This window comes from Electrophorus electricus, chromosome 1 (assembly GCF_013358815.1).
Source record: "Electrophorus electricus isolate fEleEle1 chromosome 1, fEleEle1.pri, whole genome shotgun sequence".
Taxonomy (NCBI): domain Eukaryota; kingdom Metazoa; phylum Chordata; class Actinopteri; order Gymnotiformes; family Gymnotidae; genus Electrophorus; species Electrophorus electricus.
In genome coordinates, this window is record NC_049535.1 from 6,067,501 (window position 1) to 6,084,280 (window position 16,780).

General features: G+C 42.5%; 2 protein-coding genes across 3 annotated transcripts in view; one reads left to right on the top strand and one right to left on the bottom strand.

The window, feature by feature from the left end:
- minar1 (membrane integral NOTCH2 associated receptor 1) overlaps positions 1–8,142 on the top strand; it is a 14,444-nt gene extending 6,302 nt beyond the window's left edge. Inside the window, exons 3-4 of the mRNA XM_027004482.2 lie at positions 2,839–3,093; positions 7,610–8,142. Of these exons, the coding sequence (XP_026860283.2) occupies positions 2,839–3,093; positions 7,610–7,807 (453 nt within the window). The 3' untranslated portion in view covers positions 7,808–8,142. The remainder of the gene's footprint in view (positions 1–2,838; positions 3,094–7,609) is intronic.
- mthfs (5,10-methenyltetrahydrofolate synthetase (5-formyltetrahydrofolate cyclo-ligase)) overlaps positions 1–16,780 on the bottom strand; it is a 61,959-nt gene that overhangs the window by 11,688 nt on the left and 33,491 nt on the right. Inside the window, exons 3-4 of one of the 2 annotated variants that reach the window (XR_004776722.1) lie at positions 9,765–9,889; positions 9,514–9,658 (exon numbers count right to left, since the gene is read on the bottom strand). Coding sequence is in view for 1 of the 2 variants with exons in the window: in XM_035532067.1 (XP_035387960.1) it covers positions 9,765–9,889 (125 nt within the window). In the remaining variant the exon portion in view is untranslated. Of the gene's footprint in view, positions 1–8,265; positions 9,659–9,764; positions 9,890–16,780 lie in introns of those variants that run through there. The other variant, XM_035532067.1, reaches the window with a different exon arrangement.

Here is a 16,780-nt window from a genome sequence, read left to right on the forward strand (position 1 = left end):
ACGTGTAGGGCAACCTCTGGGAATCTGCGAGCAGATTTGAAGTATCTGTGGAGTTCATCTGGAAATCAGAGATTTTCTATTTCCATTTGCAACTCGGCCCTTACTCCGCCTGGTAATCTTCAGTACATCCTGTTTTTTTTTTTTGTTTTTTTTTTGGGAGAGTCGCGTTCTTCAGGGAGCTGAACCTTTATCAAATGCCAAGCTCTAAACGTGGTCCAAGACGCAAGTGTCCTCGGGGCACATGCGCCCTTAGAACAACCTTTACCTCTACAAACTTCCTCTGCGTTTCGGAGCGATTCTGAGTGCCGTGCACAGTGGTTTCCGCGACCCCTTTAGCTTTCTGCTGCATGTTGATTAGTGCCAGCCCGCGCTTCACCGTGAGCGCCAAGCTGGGCTAAGATCACACCCCCTCCTCTAGTCCCCCATGCTGTTTTTTTTAATTTGCACCTGAGTCCAGGCAAGGCAAGGCTGCTAATGGATAGAACAACACTTCAGAGAAGCTTTATACACTGAGAAGTTCGAGAGAGAGAGAGAGAGAGAGAGAGAATGTTTTCTATATGCGATTCTATATGCGATATATGATATGACTCCACAAATTACTGACCATGTGGTGAGCGAGTTGAATTTGAAAAAGGTAATTGATTTATCTTGATTTTAGTTATTTCAAATTTTAAAGGAATTAAAGAATGAAGAATTAATAATCCTGCTATCTATTACAGCATCACCTTAGAACCGAAACATTAGCCCTAGAATGATTTGTTCTGCTTTAGATTGATTGCTTTTAGTATTTTCCTATTTGCACGTTTTCCATTATTTTGTCAAGTAGAAAATGGAGCATATTATTTTCAACAATCCTCTCCCAGACCCATATTTATGCATGCCGTTCATTCAGTGGCATTGGTGTTATAAACCAATGACCAATCACTTTGTCAGTTGCTGAATAATTTTGCATTTCATTGGTGGTCTCTACCTATGAATATTTAATAAGTTAGAGTTCCCATTGAACAAGTTAATACACAAATTTGTTACTGCAGAGGCTGTACATTAATTTGTACTTTTTTAAATTCCATTTTTCCATGATACTGTAGTATCCTTTTTTATTTACAGTGGTCTTTTCATTTTTAGAACACTTTTTTAAACAGCTCACATTTTTAAAACTAAAATGTCACAGTAAGCTGTTAACAGTATTTACAGTAGGCTATCCTGCTGAATTTGACATAATTAAATTGACATATTTTGTGTGTGAATACTACTAAAAAGCTTCATTTTTCTTTCTCATAAAACACAAGCAATGACAAGACATGACACTCAGTAGTTTGTGTCCTGTGCTCATCAGGAAGTGCTTGTGTTTTGTATCCTTGTGTTTCCAAGTCTCCAGACAATAACCCTCTCCCATTCAGACCAGTGAGTGTACTATGGGCTACTGTGTCTTGAATCTCACTTATTTGCAGGACTGTGTCACATCCATCTTCACTAGAAACCAATAAGCTGGCTGTCACCAATTAAGCAAGCTGATTTTCGTGGCCGTTTAAAATCTCTTTGCCATATTAGTGTTTTCTGCCCTCCTGTTCTTCCTCTAGCTGGACTGCGATCTGTGTCCCCCACCTTTCTGTCTAAAACCCTGCTTCATATATGTTTCGTGACAAACGTGACGCTGGCAGGTAGGGAGCAAGGGAGCGAAGAAGGAGTTTATTTATTTCATTTTGTAGAATGATATCAACAACAACAACAACAACAACAACAACAACAAAAAGCACAGCAGCGAGCTGGCCGCAAAAGCACAAAAAACGAAACGCGGCAGCTGTAATATTCGAGGCGTGACGACGCTGAAAGCTCTGAGCTTTGTTTCAGCACGGTACAGGCAAGCAAGGCATGGCACTGGAGGAGAGTGCTGTGGGCTTAAATAGGGGAAAAGACAACAGAGGCTAACAAGGCACAGGTGCTGATGTCTAATGAGTCTAATAAGGTGATTGGGTACACGGGGTGGGTATAGGGGACGGAGGCGCGGAGCAGTGGGCGTGTCCCTCGGGAGTGGTGCATGGCTCACCGTGAGAACAAAGTCAGGACTACAATGACTTTGTGTTGCACAATCCGATGTCTCCCTCGAGATAACAATAAGCGCTTGAGTTAGGGATATTAAATCCAGCGTTATGCTGTGCAAAAGCCTATAAGCATGTTTTCTGCACGGTTAACGAGACAGAAATAATTTCTGCAAACGCGACAATAATATTTTAATGTCACATCTCTTGGTAGTTAAATCCCACAAAGCCAGAAGTCTTTGTTTGCTTGTCTTCTAACTTCTAGCTGAGGCAGCACTGCCTGCACCTACTGCCGTTAGTGTCTTGCTGTGCTGTTATCATCTATCCCCAGTACAGCAACATTGGTTTTTGTGCTGCTTGAGAGGAAAAGGTGGTTTGAAAACAGCTGAAGCAACTGCTTAATAATCGCTGCACTGATTTTGCTTTCTTCCACACTGGAAAAAAGGAACCGCTGAACTGGGCTACATCACACATGATTACCATTTAACAAATTGATATTATGAATTCATAGGGTACTGGGAAAGCAAACAGTTAATCTGGAACCAAGGTGGAGCCAATATCCACAATTCAGATGAGAAAATCCAGTGATTCCAGACCTTCTAGGTCAAGGGTAATGCTAGATCATTCTGCAAATCTTATTTTAACCCTTCGTAATGCTAGAAATATCTAGAACAGCATTCAGAGGAAGCAACTCACCAACATCCTAACCTAGTTAGCAAGGTGTTGGGTGCCTGATCTCAGATCAGCACGAGGGCCTCTCCACCTCTCTTACTAACATTCCCACGTTCATCGCCAACAGACAGATCGGCAGTACGACCCTCACCAGGCTCATCGTTCCTCCAAGGCTCCCAAGGACTCATACCTGGTGGAGCAAGTCTTCAGCCCACACCACTTCCTTCCTTCAGCCAAGTCCCACATGAAGGGCAGTCCCCTCTACACTGACCTGCGACTCACCGGCCTCTCCGAGGCCAAGCGACCACAACCCTCCTGGACCATAGAGGAATTCAAACGCAACTCAGGAGACAAGAGCAAACTCAGTGCGCTGGAGCTACAGGTAAGACCTTTCCCTCGAGGCATTTCTCGCTTTGAGTAAAGCTTCTCTTGGTCAGGTCGGCCCAGTCTAGGTCAATTTTGGACTGATCTGTTTGTTGCAGGCGTTTGCCTCATGTAGCGGCGGTTGGTCGAGATTAGATTGCCATGGGAGGCACGAGAGGATAGAAAACTTTAATGACATCTGTGACCCTTCTTGGTTTTCGACAGAAGCATGCACTGAATCAATGTCTCGCTACCACATTTAGATGAAGAACTACAGGTCACTCTGGAGGCCGTCTCCTGTGGTCAGGAGAGCAGTTCAGGATAAAAATGTCTCACTGACACAGAGAGGCTAAAGCATAAACTTCTCAGTCAATTTCTGTGCCCTATAATCCACCATCATGTCAGACACGTGTTTACTTCAGATCAAGCGTACAGTGTTCTTTGCCTCTGACAATATTTATTTACTCTTAGCCACATTTCGAGAGAAGCCTGTGTATTGATGCCATGACATAAGCAAGCTGGAGATAGCACTCTTAAAACCCTTTTAAAAAGTGTAATCAACTGTCCCTGCGGGATCCAAACAGTTACTGCCTCGGAAGGTTTGTGGCTTTTTACAGCCACATTAAATGCCCTCATGCCGCTCAGATGCAAACTAAACAAGGAAAATGTAGTAGTCTGGAGAGTAGCTCACTGACCTCGTCTACAGTGAGGCCCATCTTCAGCCTGGCCAACGTTTTTTTGTTTTTGTTTTGTTTGTGTGTGTGTGTGTGTGTGTGTGTGTTTGTGTGTCAGGTGAAAAGTAAGCTACCATCATAGCCAGTGCCCTCAATTGTGAGAGTATTCCTTTTAAAGTGTGCACCTTGGAGTCCTTTACCATAAAAGATACAGCACAGGAGCTGGTGGAAGAGGTGACACTAGCGAGTGGCACTTTAGCTGATCCAAGGCAGGAGCATTCTCAGATCTCAGCCTGTCACTGGATCAGGGAGTAGGTATAGCATCATAGCATACTGGGGAAGGAGCTGAAGTGAACTCCTTGTTAAATGGGTAGACATATGCACACTCATCTCAAGAGACAGACTTATTCTTTCATTGTTTCTGCATGAATACGGCATGAATACGTCACTAAACATGTGCAAACTGTCGTTACTTTCAGCTTGCACAGACTACAATACCTGTATTAGTGAAATGCATTCAGCATGTGCAGGCAGCTACACAGGCTATCTGTTTAAAATAGCATTGACCCAATTGGCAAAAATGGAAATAGTTTTGATTCATCCTTTTTCAGAGACGACTCATAAGAGAGATAAAGCAAAAATGTGCACACTGTAGTGCTTTTGTAGAGCCTTTTTGCTTCTTTTACCCTTGACAATGTATTATTTCCCAATTAACATCTGTCTTCATTCTCTAAATCCTTATAATGAACACACTGCTGATAAACTGGAATTAGGCGGCTTTGCCAAAAATAAAGCTCTGTGTAAAACATCCCTAACAGAGTATGTTGACTTAATGTAATTCCACTCATATTGTTGGTTGCAGACTGCAAGCGTGCTAAGTTGTCACATAGCTTCCAAAAGGATCCCTCCTGGTTACCTCCAAAACTATGCATCGCTAATTTTCTCCAAAACGAAACGGTGGTGGTCTGTTCCAATAGACAAAGCAGACTCATGCCCCCTGTATGCCGGCACTAGTGATGCAAGATTACTCTGAAGCTTACTTGAAACAGGGATGGCTAATGCCTGTCGGGGGCTTCAAAGCGTTTGCGCTAAGCCTGCCAGAAGAAGGTTAGCTGGCTAAGCGCTAGGGTCCTGGTACCCGCTATATGCCACAAGTTATTCTAAGCCAAACAACAGAGAGAAAGACAAATTGATCAGCGGTCTGTCAAGCGAAGTGTTAAGACCTCCCATTCGATGTAATAGCGGGTTGCAGCAGATTTGGAATTTGGAATCTCGATGTTTGGAGCTGGTGTTTGGAATCAAACAAGCTTTAATTTCGCACTGAGCATAAATGCCAGGTGACAGCGGCAGCATTTTTCCGACATGTGCGGAAGAGGGTTAAGCTGGGAACGGGGGGGAGAATGTTACAAGATGAGGAAACTTTCTTTCAAGAGCTTGGTGCTTTTTGGAGAAGGAAAATGGATACTTTGCAGACAGTGTCTTGCAACACACATCCCATAAGAAATGACCACCGATACACTTTGACACTTTGGAAAGGCACAGAGGCAGAGCTGAAGGCTCATCCCTAAAATTCATATAGATGTCACACTAATTGCGAGCTAACACTCCAAATATTTCAAGGGTGAAGCACATGAAAAATTGTTTGAAATGAAACCCATTAATAAAAGGCAAGCTGCGGAGAAATATCCGACGCACAGACGGGAGCTGTATTCAGTCACGGTATATGTGTGTATATATTGTGCAGCACTGTTCCCGGTCTGGTTGCAAATACCAGCTAACCAGAGCCATGTAATAAGAATGTTGCAGGAAGATGCAGTTGTGCTAGAAGTGTGATACAAAAGAAATGGGGTGGTCAGTTGGGGTTCCTCGGGATCTAGACGGGGAACCTTGTAGATGTAGTGTGGTGATGGTCCTGCGTAGCTAAGCACCACTGAACTACTACTTCACATGTGTGAGTAAACACTGCAGTATTGCTGAGCTACCACTGGGGGCAGTTGGTATGTGCAGTGTAGGCAATTTCATCAAATTCAGAATTTATGAATAGCCATTTCCCATTCAGCGTGTGTTATACTTTATAAATGAAGCCCTGGGAACAGGAGTAGGCTTAGCCAGTTAATGCTTTAAGCAGCACGAATAAGTCTGCAAATTTTTCATCAGCCAGTTCTAGGGTGGCAAATTGCTGTTGATGATTGCGAAAGGAAAATAGATCTCTGCACAATGGAATGGAAGAACTGTTGAAATCCATGGAAAAGCCCCCATGCATTAGTGTTGCTTCAGCATGTGAGGAGAAGTTACACTGCAGGAGAAAAATTATTACCCACAAATGATTATTTTTTCCTCTCTCTCCCAAGGTACGTACTCATACAACACTTTTTTTTTTCTTTTTTTTTTTACAGTTGTAGGTGTGCCAGAGCTGTGGCAATTAAACAAGAAATAAAATAGGATGCTACTTTTTCTGGAAAAGGAGTTGGTATAGGCTGACTGTTGTTTCCATATAAAAACACTTTTTTTTTTATCTCAAAGGGAGCTATATCCTATATTTTGTATCAGCAGAATATAGGAGCTAGCTCACTCAAAGTATGGATTTCTCCAGTTGAGATGATTCTGTTTATCAGACTTTTCCTTATAACACCTTATAACATGGATAATTAATTTTTTTCACATGGACAACTCGTAAGAGAGCACAGAAAGATAGCTAAGGCCACACAAACCTTGTTTCCTTGTGCAGAGGACTTGTTTCCTCTTAAGATTACTGAAAGCCATATGATGCCACACAATAAATCTAGAAATTCCCAAGCAATCTCTTACCAGAATTGTGAAAGAAATTCTCACAAGGGTTGTCACAAGGTGACTGTCAAACAAAGTCAGTGCACGTGATATCAGCATGCTCTTGTCATGAGCAGTTCAGCCTTCAGCCCCTAGCTCATTAGCAAGACATCAGATAGTCTGGCATTAATGTGATAATAATTAAATGCTAGCAAGACAAGTGCTGCCCTTAAGCAAGGACACAATTAAAGTGCACTCATTGCCATTCAAAGACTTCTCATGGCACCGATCGATGGTTGCACTGTGTCTTAGGAGTGCAGGTTTTTTTCTTTTTCCGGAATTCCCGAGGAGTTGATGAGTTTGAAAGAGCGTGGAGAACCCATTCCGCCAGGGTCCAGCAGTAACCCCAGGCCTAGGGATGAGGCTTGCTGCACCAGGCCAATCAATTCCAGAGACGGGCGCAACGTTTTATAGGAGCTCTATCTTAGGAGACAACCCTGGCTCATGGTCGCAACTGAACAGCAGTCATAAAGGAGCTGTTGCCAAGAACAGCGCTAATTCGGGGATACTGCTTGAATCTTCCATATGGTTATAAGCGCAGTATGTCTCAAAATGCCAACTCTGCAAACACTTATGTCCAAGTCATATTTCTGGGTCTGTCTTATTTTTTTTTTTCTGTCTGTACAGTTTGAGCTATCTGTGTTTCTGCCTAACTCCTTCTTTGCCTGGGCCTTACCATTTCTCATGATTCTATCATTTAATCTTTTAGCCCTGGATATCATTCACCGTCTTTTTGTATCCTCCAATCCTCTCGCTGGCACCAGCGATGCTCCATCCTCTCCCCTCACCCTTGCTCTGTCACTTCGAATTCAATTAAAATGGCAATACGCAGGCTGGTGAAGAATTCCACCAAAGAGTGAAGGCGTTGCTTCAGTAATCTCTCTTGAGTTTGGGTTGACGAGTGGACAGGAGTCCCATTCATCTTCCCCAACCTTCATTTCACACCAGGAACCTGGATAATGTTACGGTCTGCTCCACACTGGCGATTTTTCCCTGAGACGCTAACCCTGTTCCCTTTCCTCTCTCCACAAACAGACCCAGGAGTCACTCAACCCGAACAATCTGGAGTATTGGATGGAGGACATCTACACACCGGGCTACGATTCGCTGCTGAAGCGCAAGGAGGCGGAGTTTCGCAGGGCCAAAGTGTGTAAGATTGGTGCTCTGATTGCGGCAGCGGCTTGCACTGTGATACTGGTCATCGTTGTGCCCATTTGCACTATGAAGTCCTGAGATTTTTTTCTACGTTGCCACTGAAACACACAGCATCTTGTTTTGTTGAGGCAAAGCTGGGGTTTGTGCCTAGATTAGGCGCTTTTTGTGCATATAATGGAACTTTCAGTAGTGATTGTCCATTCCAAGGACTCATACGACCAGTGTTTGGTTTAATCCAGGAGAAAGCAACTGGCTTTAAAGTGTAACAATCTAACAAGAGTGTGATGGAGTAAGTGCTACTAATAGAATTTACTACTGAAGATTGGTGTTTCAGTTTTGTCTTTTTAATTTCTAGTTGTTAATATTTGACTTAAAAATTATTTCTTAACATAGATGAGCACTTTTATGGAGAACAAATAATGTACTCTTGTTTTATAACCAGTATTTAATGTGCCAAATTAATCTGTTTAAATTCTGACACCTTTGCGTTGTTTCAACAGACACTACAAGGAAGGAAGTGGATTATATTTTTTATTTTACTATTCAATGGGATTTATTTTTCAGTGACTTCACAGGCAGAATGTAATGGGGTGGACCAAGGTTTATCTTTCTGACAAATCAGGAAAGGTATATTGGGTTTGTGCAATTTTTTTTGTAAGAGAATAAATTGAGATATGAACAGATAACTATATATTCAAGAAACCATGTCAGAAGAACTGAATGTATGAAGGGTCATTAAGTACTTTATGAGGAAGGTGAGATGACTCCTCTGATGTTTACTTGTTATTTACATAGTACCAGTCTACAGGTATCTCACATTTGGTGGCAACCGTATTTATTTAATTAAGAAACCAACTGTTATCAGCACAATACTGCTTCGTTTTTATTTGCCTTGTTATTTTAGAACTAATAATGTACTTGAAGGTCATTATTTTAAAGTAACTCAGTATTTAGAAACTAGGACAGAGCTTTGAAAGCGAAGCATACCCAGCATACACATACAAAATAACCATCTCCATATGACTCTGTATCTGAGGTGTAGTAAAGTTGGTTAGGTAATACTTCAGAGAGGCCTTAGGACCACTGAATGCCAGGTGCCAGTTAGTCGATGTGAATGTCAGTCAGAACTCTTAAATTCATAGAGCTTAAAGAATCGGTGGCCAAGATTGCCAGCTACTGGCTGCATTCAGCATTCACACTCATCTTGTATAGGTGAAGCAGCACATCAACGCTAATCTTTGATCGGAGTAGTACACAAGAACAGCTGCCACTGAGGTAGCTAAAATATTGAGCCAGTTGTTTGCCTCTAAATAGCTGTTCTTGTTCTTCTGGTTTAAGGCATCTGCTTGCCTGCTCCCATCTGTAGCATACCAATAGGGTTGACACTGACAGAGAGAAATGGATTCTTCTGTTTGTTTATTAATATTTGCAAGTAGGAGTGGATTATGTTTAGAATAGCCTTCTCTCGATAATGTAACTGCGTTTGTGGAGACTTACCCTAACACCTACTTCTTGTGAAATCAATGGCACTTCAGTAAAAGCCTTGTTTTCATTCGTCAACCATAGTTCGGAAATGTCACATTCGGAGACCTTAGCCTCTTAATTTAATGTAGGCTGCTTGAATGTGAACATTTGTTTGATGGACAAAAATCTGTCAGGTGACTGCCTTCACCACAGGAACTGTGAGTCCTAGTACACTGTAAGACCCTGTACATAAAAATCAGGTTCAAAGTGCATCATGTAAAACAGGTGTAACTGGAATAATATTCTAATAAAACTCGTACTGTTCTGACTGTTGAAGAAGCGACCCAAGTTTTCCCTTGAATATGCTGCTAAAATGGGTGACCCACTTTTATCCTCTTCCACTCCATTCAGATTCTCTTCTTTCGGTGAACAATAGAGTCATTGATATTCTCGCCATTCCATTTCCTACACACAGGAATAGAAGGTAGATTAAGAATCCAAGAAATAGCAGCATTTTGGGTGTAATCCTGTGATGAAGGATGATGAAGCTTGTGCCAACAGTTCTCCTCACCTAACGGGGATGAGTAGCATTCCTGCTCATAGCTCCATTGTCGTCTTTTTTTACCTCCATCGGGGAGCGCCGCAGTGTCTGCTGCTGTGCTCTTGAAACTGGGGCAGTGGGCTTGCTGCACAACCCTGGGTAAAATGGGGCAAGCCTGTTTAGAACTGGAGTCTGAATTTTCCCTGGTGACTGACTAAGATCCAAAGCAGATCTAATGCAGGGTGGACTACCAAGCAACTGCAAGCTACATCAATAAACAAGCAAATGCATAAATGAGATCGGAGAACCCAGGGAGCGTGCACGCTCTTAAAATCAGCGTTCTTGAAAGGGTTTTGATGTGCCCGTGGAAGTTCAGGTTGCAACTGCTAGAACCCTGTGACACCTAATTGACTCCTTAGGGTTCAAGGAAGGATTCAACGTGAAGAAGCCTGCCTTCACAGTACCGCACGGCCAAAAGCACAGTTACTGGTTTTGTCTGCGTAGTAGCCTGGACCAAACAAATGAGGTTAGACATCAGACATATGCATGCTGGGTTCTAATATACCTCTGCTTCCACTATATGTCCTGTTCATATCCTTGGGTCTCCTAGGTTGCAGAACTTGTTTTGGATGATTCTTACAGATACTTTAAAGGGTTCTGTCTGTTTATGTAGTAAATGGATCTGAGAACCTGTGGATTGATTTGGCACAGAACAATCATTGTTTTCTTTTTCTGAAAAGAACATATAATGTTATAATATGTTTTTTTTATCACTGTATTGCTTATCTGACGTAATTAGATTTAGGAAGTTCATTTTGATATCCTTGTCTATAAACAAGCTGCCACTACTAAGGACAAAATCAATACATTTGACAATTGGCATTTTCTTATGACCACTATTATTTAATGTGAAGAGAGCTAATGCTGTTTCCACCCCCAAAATGTAGAAAAAAAACAGCATAAAAAAGTAAACATATTAGAGCTATACCATCCATCAGATTGGATTCATTGTTTTCTGAAAGTTTTGCAGTGTGCCTTGCAAGAAGTGCTAAGTTAATCAAAGAAGGCTTTCCCAGGTCTTTGAAAAGTGGTGTGTCAGTCGTACAGCTGGGGAGCAGAGACGCTGGGAGCTCACTAGAGTGGAGCAGCGCCTTCGGAGCGAATGCATTACGTTGCGTGATGAACGTTGCAGAAATGCAAGTCCTTCATTGCAGTGCTGGCCTTTTCATTCTTCGGCATTTTTTGGAGACAGTTCATCATTTCGTAGTACCTCGGCCCCTGAGCTGGTTCGTAAATATACTTATTTTTGGACTTTTGGATAATCAAAATGTTAAAGCAAGGTTCTAGTTAACACAAGATAATGAGAGTCGGTTATTTTAAGTTCTTTGGTCTTTTTTTGTGGAAAAATTACACTTTAACCTATTCCTGTTACCACATCTCACAAGAACTATGGCATGGATTCTAGACCTTTGGGCCAGATAATACTACATTTTTGATCTTGGACAGAGCAGGTCCTAAATATTTTCTATCTGTTTTCTCTATACTGACTTGTGCATTTACATTCTCTCTCGAGCATTTCTTTAGCCCCTGTCACCACCCGACAGGCTTCTTATATGCTAACGTACTGTCCACTTCACAATTTTACAGTTTGGCTTGTGGCTTGGTTAGTGCTGTGTGCAGACCACCCACTGATCCTTGGAATGGCTTTTCTTAGCCCTGTCTGTGCTATTTTAGGTTGTTGTTTTTTTGTTTTTTTATTTCCCTGACATGATTTTGTGTTTGCTTTATACTGCGTGACCTTTTGAGCAGAATGCACCGATTTAGACGAAGAAAGGGAGACAGTTGGCAGGCAGGCATTTAGAAGCTGCCGCAGCATTCCAGTGTAAGGAATCTGGGGCATATGGTGGGGGGGGGCCTGCCAGGAACAGCGCAATTATGCCTTCACATAATGGTCTGCCAAAGAAAAAACCCAAAAACAAAAAGAAAAAATCCCAAAACAATAATACCATCTAACCAGTGGTATAATCTAGATGCTGCCCCTCAAACAATCCTCTTGAAATCTCTGAGAAACATTCACATTTCCTCCAAACTCTAGCCATGATTAGCTAAGTGTTTATTCCCCTAATTGGCTGAAGAGCTGATCCTTTGTTTGTTTGTTTGTTTTGTTTAATGCGTATCTGGGCCACAGTGGTGGAATTTCCATCCCGTTTACTCACGAAGCGTAATCCAGCTCCTCATGAATATGTATTGCTGTTCAGGAAAAAAGGAGTTACCCAATTACCAAGAGCCTCACAAAGGCATAAAAAGGACATGGTGTCCAAAATAAAGGAAGCCACTGCTGATCGTTGGCTGAACAGGTATTATAAGGAGCCCCGGTCTATTCAGCAGGAGGAAGTAATATCCAGCATCTTAACACTATGACCTCTACTGTATCAGCAAATAATCCTAGGTGAATATTATACATAACTATATAATGTCAAGGCGAAAGAAGGACAGGACTGCAATATTTATTGCCCAATTTGTTTATTCATATTCTGGAAAGGATGGAATGAGTGGGTTTGGCTGTGATCAGGCGGTGGATAACTGCATAAGAAAAGCTTTGTTGTCATATCACATCATTTGGGTTAAATTTATTACCCCACTGTTCAGAGTGCTGCCTCCTGGCACGGCTTGTCCGCCGCCTGCACAGAAAGCCTCTCAGCCATAAAGAAACAATAATGGACAATAAATAAAATTATTTATGTACAGGAGATTTGTTTCTGCTCTTGATAGCAGGCTACGGGACATCACTTTAACAGTCTAATTAAGTGAGCGGTCATACGGTAATTAATTCGCTTTGACAAAGACGTATATATGTCTGCTGCCCTTAAAAATGAATGAGGCACGTTTCAACGCTGAAAGCCATTGCTACCACAAAATGGGCTGCATTGAGAAGCTCCTTTAGAACACGCGTGAAAGTTTATACTGTATCATTCATTCTGAACCACACTTTGAGTAGGGGGATCAGTCACAAAAACTGAGCATAACCCCCCGCCACGACTCCACAAGGAAAACTTCTCCATTAAAGAACGGCATTCTTTTAACTGTCTGAAACTGCCATCAATCAGTATGCTTACGTTTTGGAGTCTATCCAGTAAAGTGCTACAGAAAGCACAGTAAACAGTTCTGAGTAAAGCTCTTCTGCTCACCTGAAAGCCAAACGCTCACGACAGGGACCAGAGTGATAATAACGGGCTTCTGAATACATCTTGGAGATGCTGGCAAATGTATGCATTATTCACTCAGATTCTGCTATGAGTTTCCAAGGAAATAAGTTTAAATTCCTACCTAAATGTATTGTTTTTTTTAAGGTACTATGGTGTATGGTGTTACTTCTGTGCTTCCACAAACATTATAATGATTTAATTTTGACACTCCACTGCTATAATCTGGAGTATATGATTGCATAATTCTGCAGATGTTTTCTGTGATGGAGGATTGCATTTATGTCTGTGCTGAACCATTTGTCCGGCCAATTGATAGTAAAAAATTTAGTTGAAATCATAAAATGTCACTAGGGCAATAAAATGTCATTAAGGCTGATTTGAAATGGGCTCAAATTTCAGTTTTTATTGTGGCCTGTAATCCAGATATGAAGAAAATTGTCTAGACATTTCTAATAGCAATATATAAAATATAATAATTTAATATAATAATACTGTGCAGTAGGATTTCTCTCCTTCTCTGGCCAGGTTTTTGGGACTCATTTTACACCATCCACTCACACATTCATACATTTGTGGTAATTTTCTTTTAACACTTGTTCAGACCCATACGACCCTTCTTTATTATGGAAGCATCTTGAGAATGTTCACAGCTCTAGAAAGCCGATATGCTGCTTGCACTGAGAAAAGTCGTGCAGCATTCGAAGAAACACCAGAGTCTGTGGCACAGTCACACTGGCAGTTGTAATACAGCTCCCTCTTTAACAGTCCCGTGGCATGTCTAATTACTCACGCTTGTAGTTCCCTGTGGCTGTGTGGATGTAAACATCTAGGACTGCAGTAAAATCACTACGGTTCTGTGGACAGTGTCACCCAACCCCCCCCCCCCCCCCCCCCCCCCCCCCCCCCCCCCCCCCCCCCCCCCCCCAGATCCCACCCCCTGCTCACATAAAGCTGCACTTCTTCCTTCTCACTGAGGTACCAAAAATTGAAATGAGGAGTTTATTTTCTTGCGGTTTTTTTCAGCTCACAATTTTGCCATTACAGGAGCGAGAGTAAGAGAGGGTTAGAGACAAGAGCAAGAAGGAAGGGAGAGAGAGAAGCGGGTGCACGAGCTCTCTGGTCAGATGCAATGGAGCAAGACATGGCTACGCTGCTGTTAATTAGAAGGGCAAGTGCTTGGCGCCCCACCCCCATCGCTAGTGCTGGTGTCACGTGATCGCTCCCTTACCACCACCCAACCAGCAGGCATGGCGTGTGCAGAATACTGACAAACAGCAGCGTGAGGGACTACACCGCTTTTACGCTGCCACTGGTCCACTAGCAATGGCTAGTGCCTGTTGAGTCTGCTCCTATGAGCCATGTGACAGTAAAGACAAAAGACAATTACTCTAGAAAGAAAAAGAAACAATAAACAATAAATAAACAATAAAACTGCAGACCATTTTGGAAACGTTTCAGCCCCATTTCGTGACCAAATGTAATCTGGCTCCTCCTCTGTGACCCCTGCTTGAAAGTCACCAGAAGGCACCAAGCAGATTTGTGGGAAGCAGGGAATGACCTCCGAGAGGGTGACCTTTCACCACGCCCCACACCGACCTAACATGCCCATAAACCAAAGCGGGCCGTGCTTTGCCTGCACAATGCAGACAGCCAGGTGCCGTCATCTTCACACGATGGCACAGTCAAGAGCCGTGCACTTCCGGCAGAGGAAGCGGCTCACCAGAGTTGACTCTGGCTGTGGGTACACTCGCTCTGGCTCCCACACAAGCACTTTGATCATCAAACAGTAGCCTGTTCCCTTCAGGACTGGAGCAGAGCAGTGATGAGAGGGTGGCCACTCCCTTACGCCCTACCTGAGAAACGCCAAGATCAGCATTTTCCAAGAGTGATGTCTTTTGCTTTGTGTCTGGGAGAGGCTGGCGTTGCATAGCAAGGTGTTTCAGAAGGCAAAAAGAGTTTCAGATGGTATTGCGTACAGACACCTGTGCAATTTTGCAAAAGGTTTTGCCTGCTGTGCATAAGCCACCTGTAGAATCAACGCTGAATAGCCAATAGGATTGCATAATCAATAGGACCACATAGCCAATAGGATTACACAGCCAATAAGAGTGTAATATTTGGTTTTCTCGTAAATAATCTAGGCAGAGGGATATGTAGTCACAGTGTCTCCCTCTGTAATCACAACTGGCTTAAAATAAAGCAAGTTCATTTTAAGTTTCAAACACCCTCATAACATTGGTATGCATTCCAAATACTTTATTAAACATCAACAATATTTACTATTTATTCATTATTGCAAACACCTTTGACGAAATGTGTGACCTATTGTCATGACTTTGTGAATATCTAATCAATTACCAGAGAGGGTGCAGTGAAAGGAGCATCATAGTTCTTCCGTCAGCATTTCACTTTGATGTTTGCTGCCAGCAGTTTGAAATCATCGGCAATGTTGTGTTTGATTTGATTTTGTATGGGTTGCAGCTCTGCCTTATTATTCTTTCATTAGTAATATCATAATTTGGCCTACTGGGAATATGATGGCAGGGATATTAATTTTAAGTAACAAGCTAATATCTCACTGTCAGGAATCTTTAATATACCCTACCCAGAGCAAATGCATGTGCACACACAGACACACAGACACACACACACACACACACACACACATTCACTGTGGGGAATTTCCATTGATTTGTGTATTGCTGGAGTTAAATAGTTCTGTGCCTAAACTGTAACAAAAACAGTGTAAACTGAGTTGTTAACCCCAGCATGAATAAACTTATAAATATGAATATGAACACACACACACACTCCCCAGCTAATTACTGATGGGGCTGTCATCTGATTTCCAGCTTGCTACATTACCTCACTGGACGCACACAGCTTCTGCTCTGTTTTTCATGCCTTCCTGCCAATCTCCCTCCTACCTAATCTCTTTTCCGGCACCACGGCCTGTAAAGGGCGGGTTAATATTCAATCTAAATGCGATTCGTTGCGTTATTTCTGGATGCTGCGCCCCTGTTAGACGATGTGCGGAAGCTATGGAATACCGTCTGTAATTCATGCATTTCTGGCTTCCTAAGCGCGCATACACATACACATGCTTTCACATACTACTAATGCTGGGTTCACACAGGAATCTAACTTGAACAGCCTTGGAGCTTCAGCGCATTTGAAAATTATGCCTGTAGCCACTGGTTTATTACTGCTTATAGTTAGCATTAAAAAGGTCTTAAACTGAGCAAAAGTACACAACCGACTTTAATATGCAGAGCAGCAAGAGGTCCTTTCCTCACCCAAGCCTGGCCAAGGACACTGAGCTGAATCAGCGATGAAACACTACATGAAGACACAGCTCCAGATGCCCTTGATGGGACTATAGCTACCGCCGCCTTCATACAAACTGATCCTAGGTCATTGACACGGGCTGGGTGGGGTGCGGGGGGCTTTTTTCTTCTTCATCGATATTAAGTCATTCTGATTACTTTTAACAGGAACTGAAAGCATCACAGCGCATCGTACTGATGTCGGAACACCTTCAACCGAGACTGTCATTTGTATTCAGAAGTTTTCCTCTCGGTTTGAAGTTTGGCTGACTTTTATGGTGCGAATTGTAAACAGAGGCAGATGTTATGGCCGTTAAAGGCGAAGCACAGAGAGCCGGGACAAATCTGATGTGGCCTTTGTGTGAGCTTTCTTTTTTGTTTGTTTGTTTGTTTGGAGCAAATTACACGGTACAGGAGCCAAATGTTGCTAAAATCCACACGCTCGAGGGGAACGGAAAAGCATGACGACATCAGGCCTGCTCGTGCTTGTTCCTGCACAATGCCTGCTAAAGTG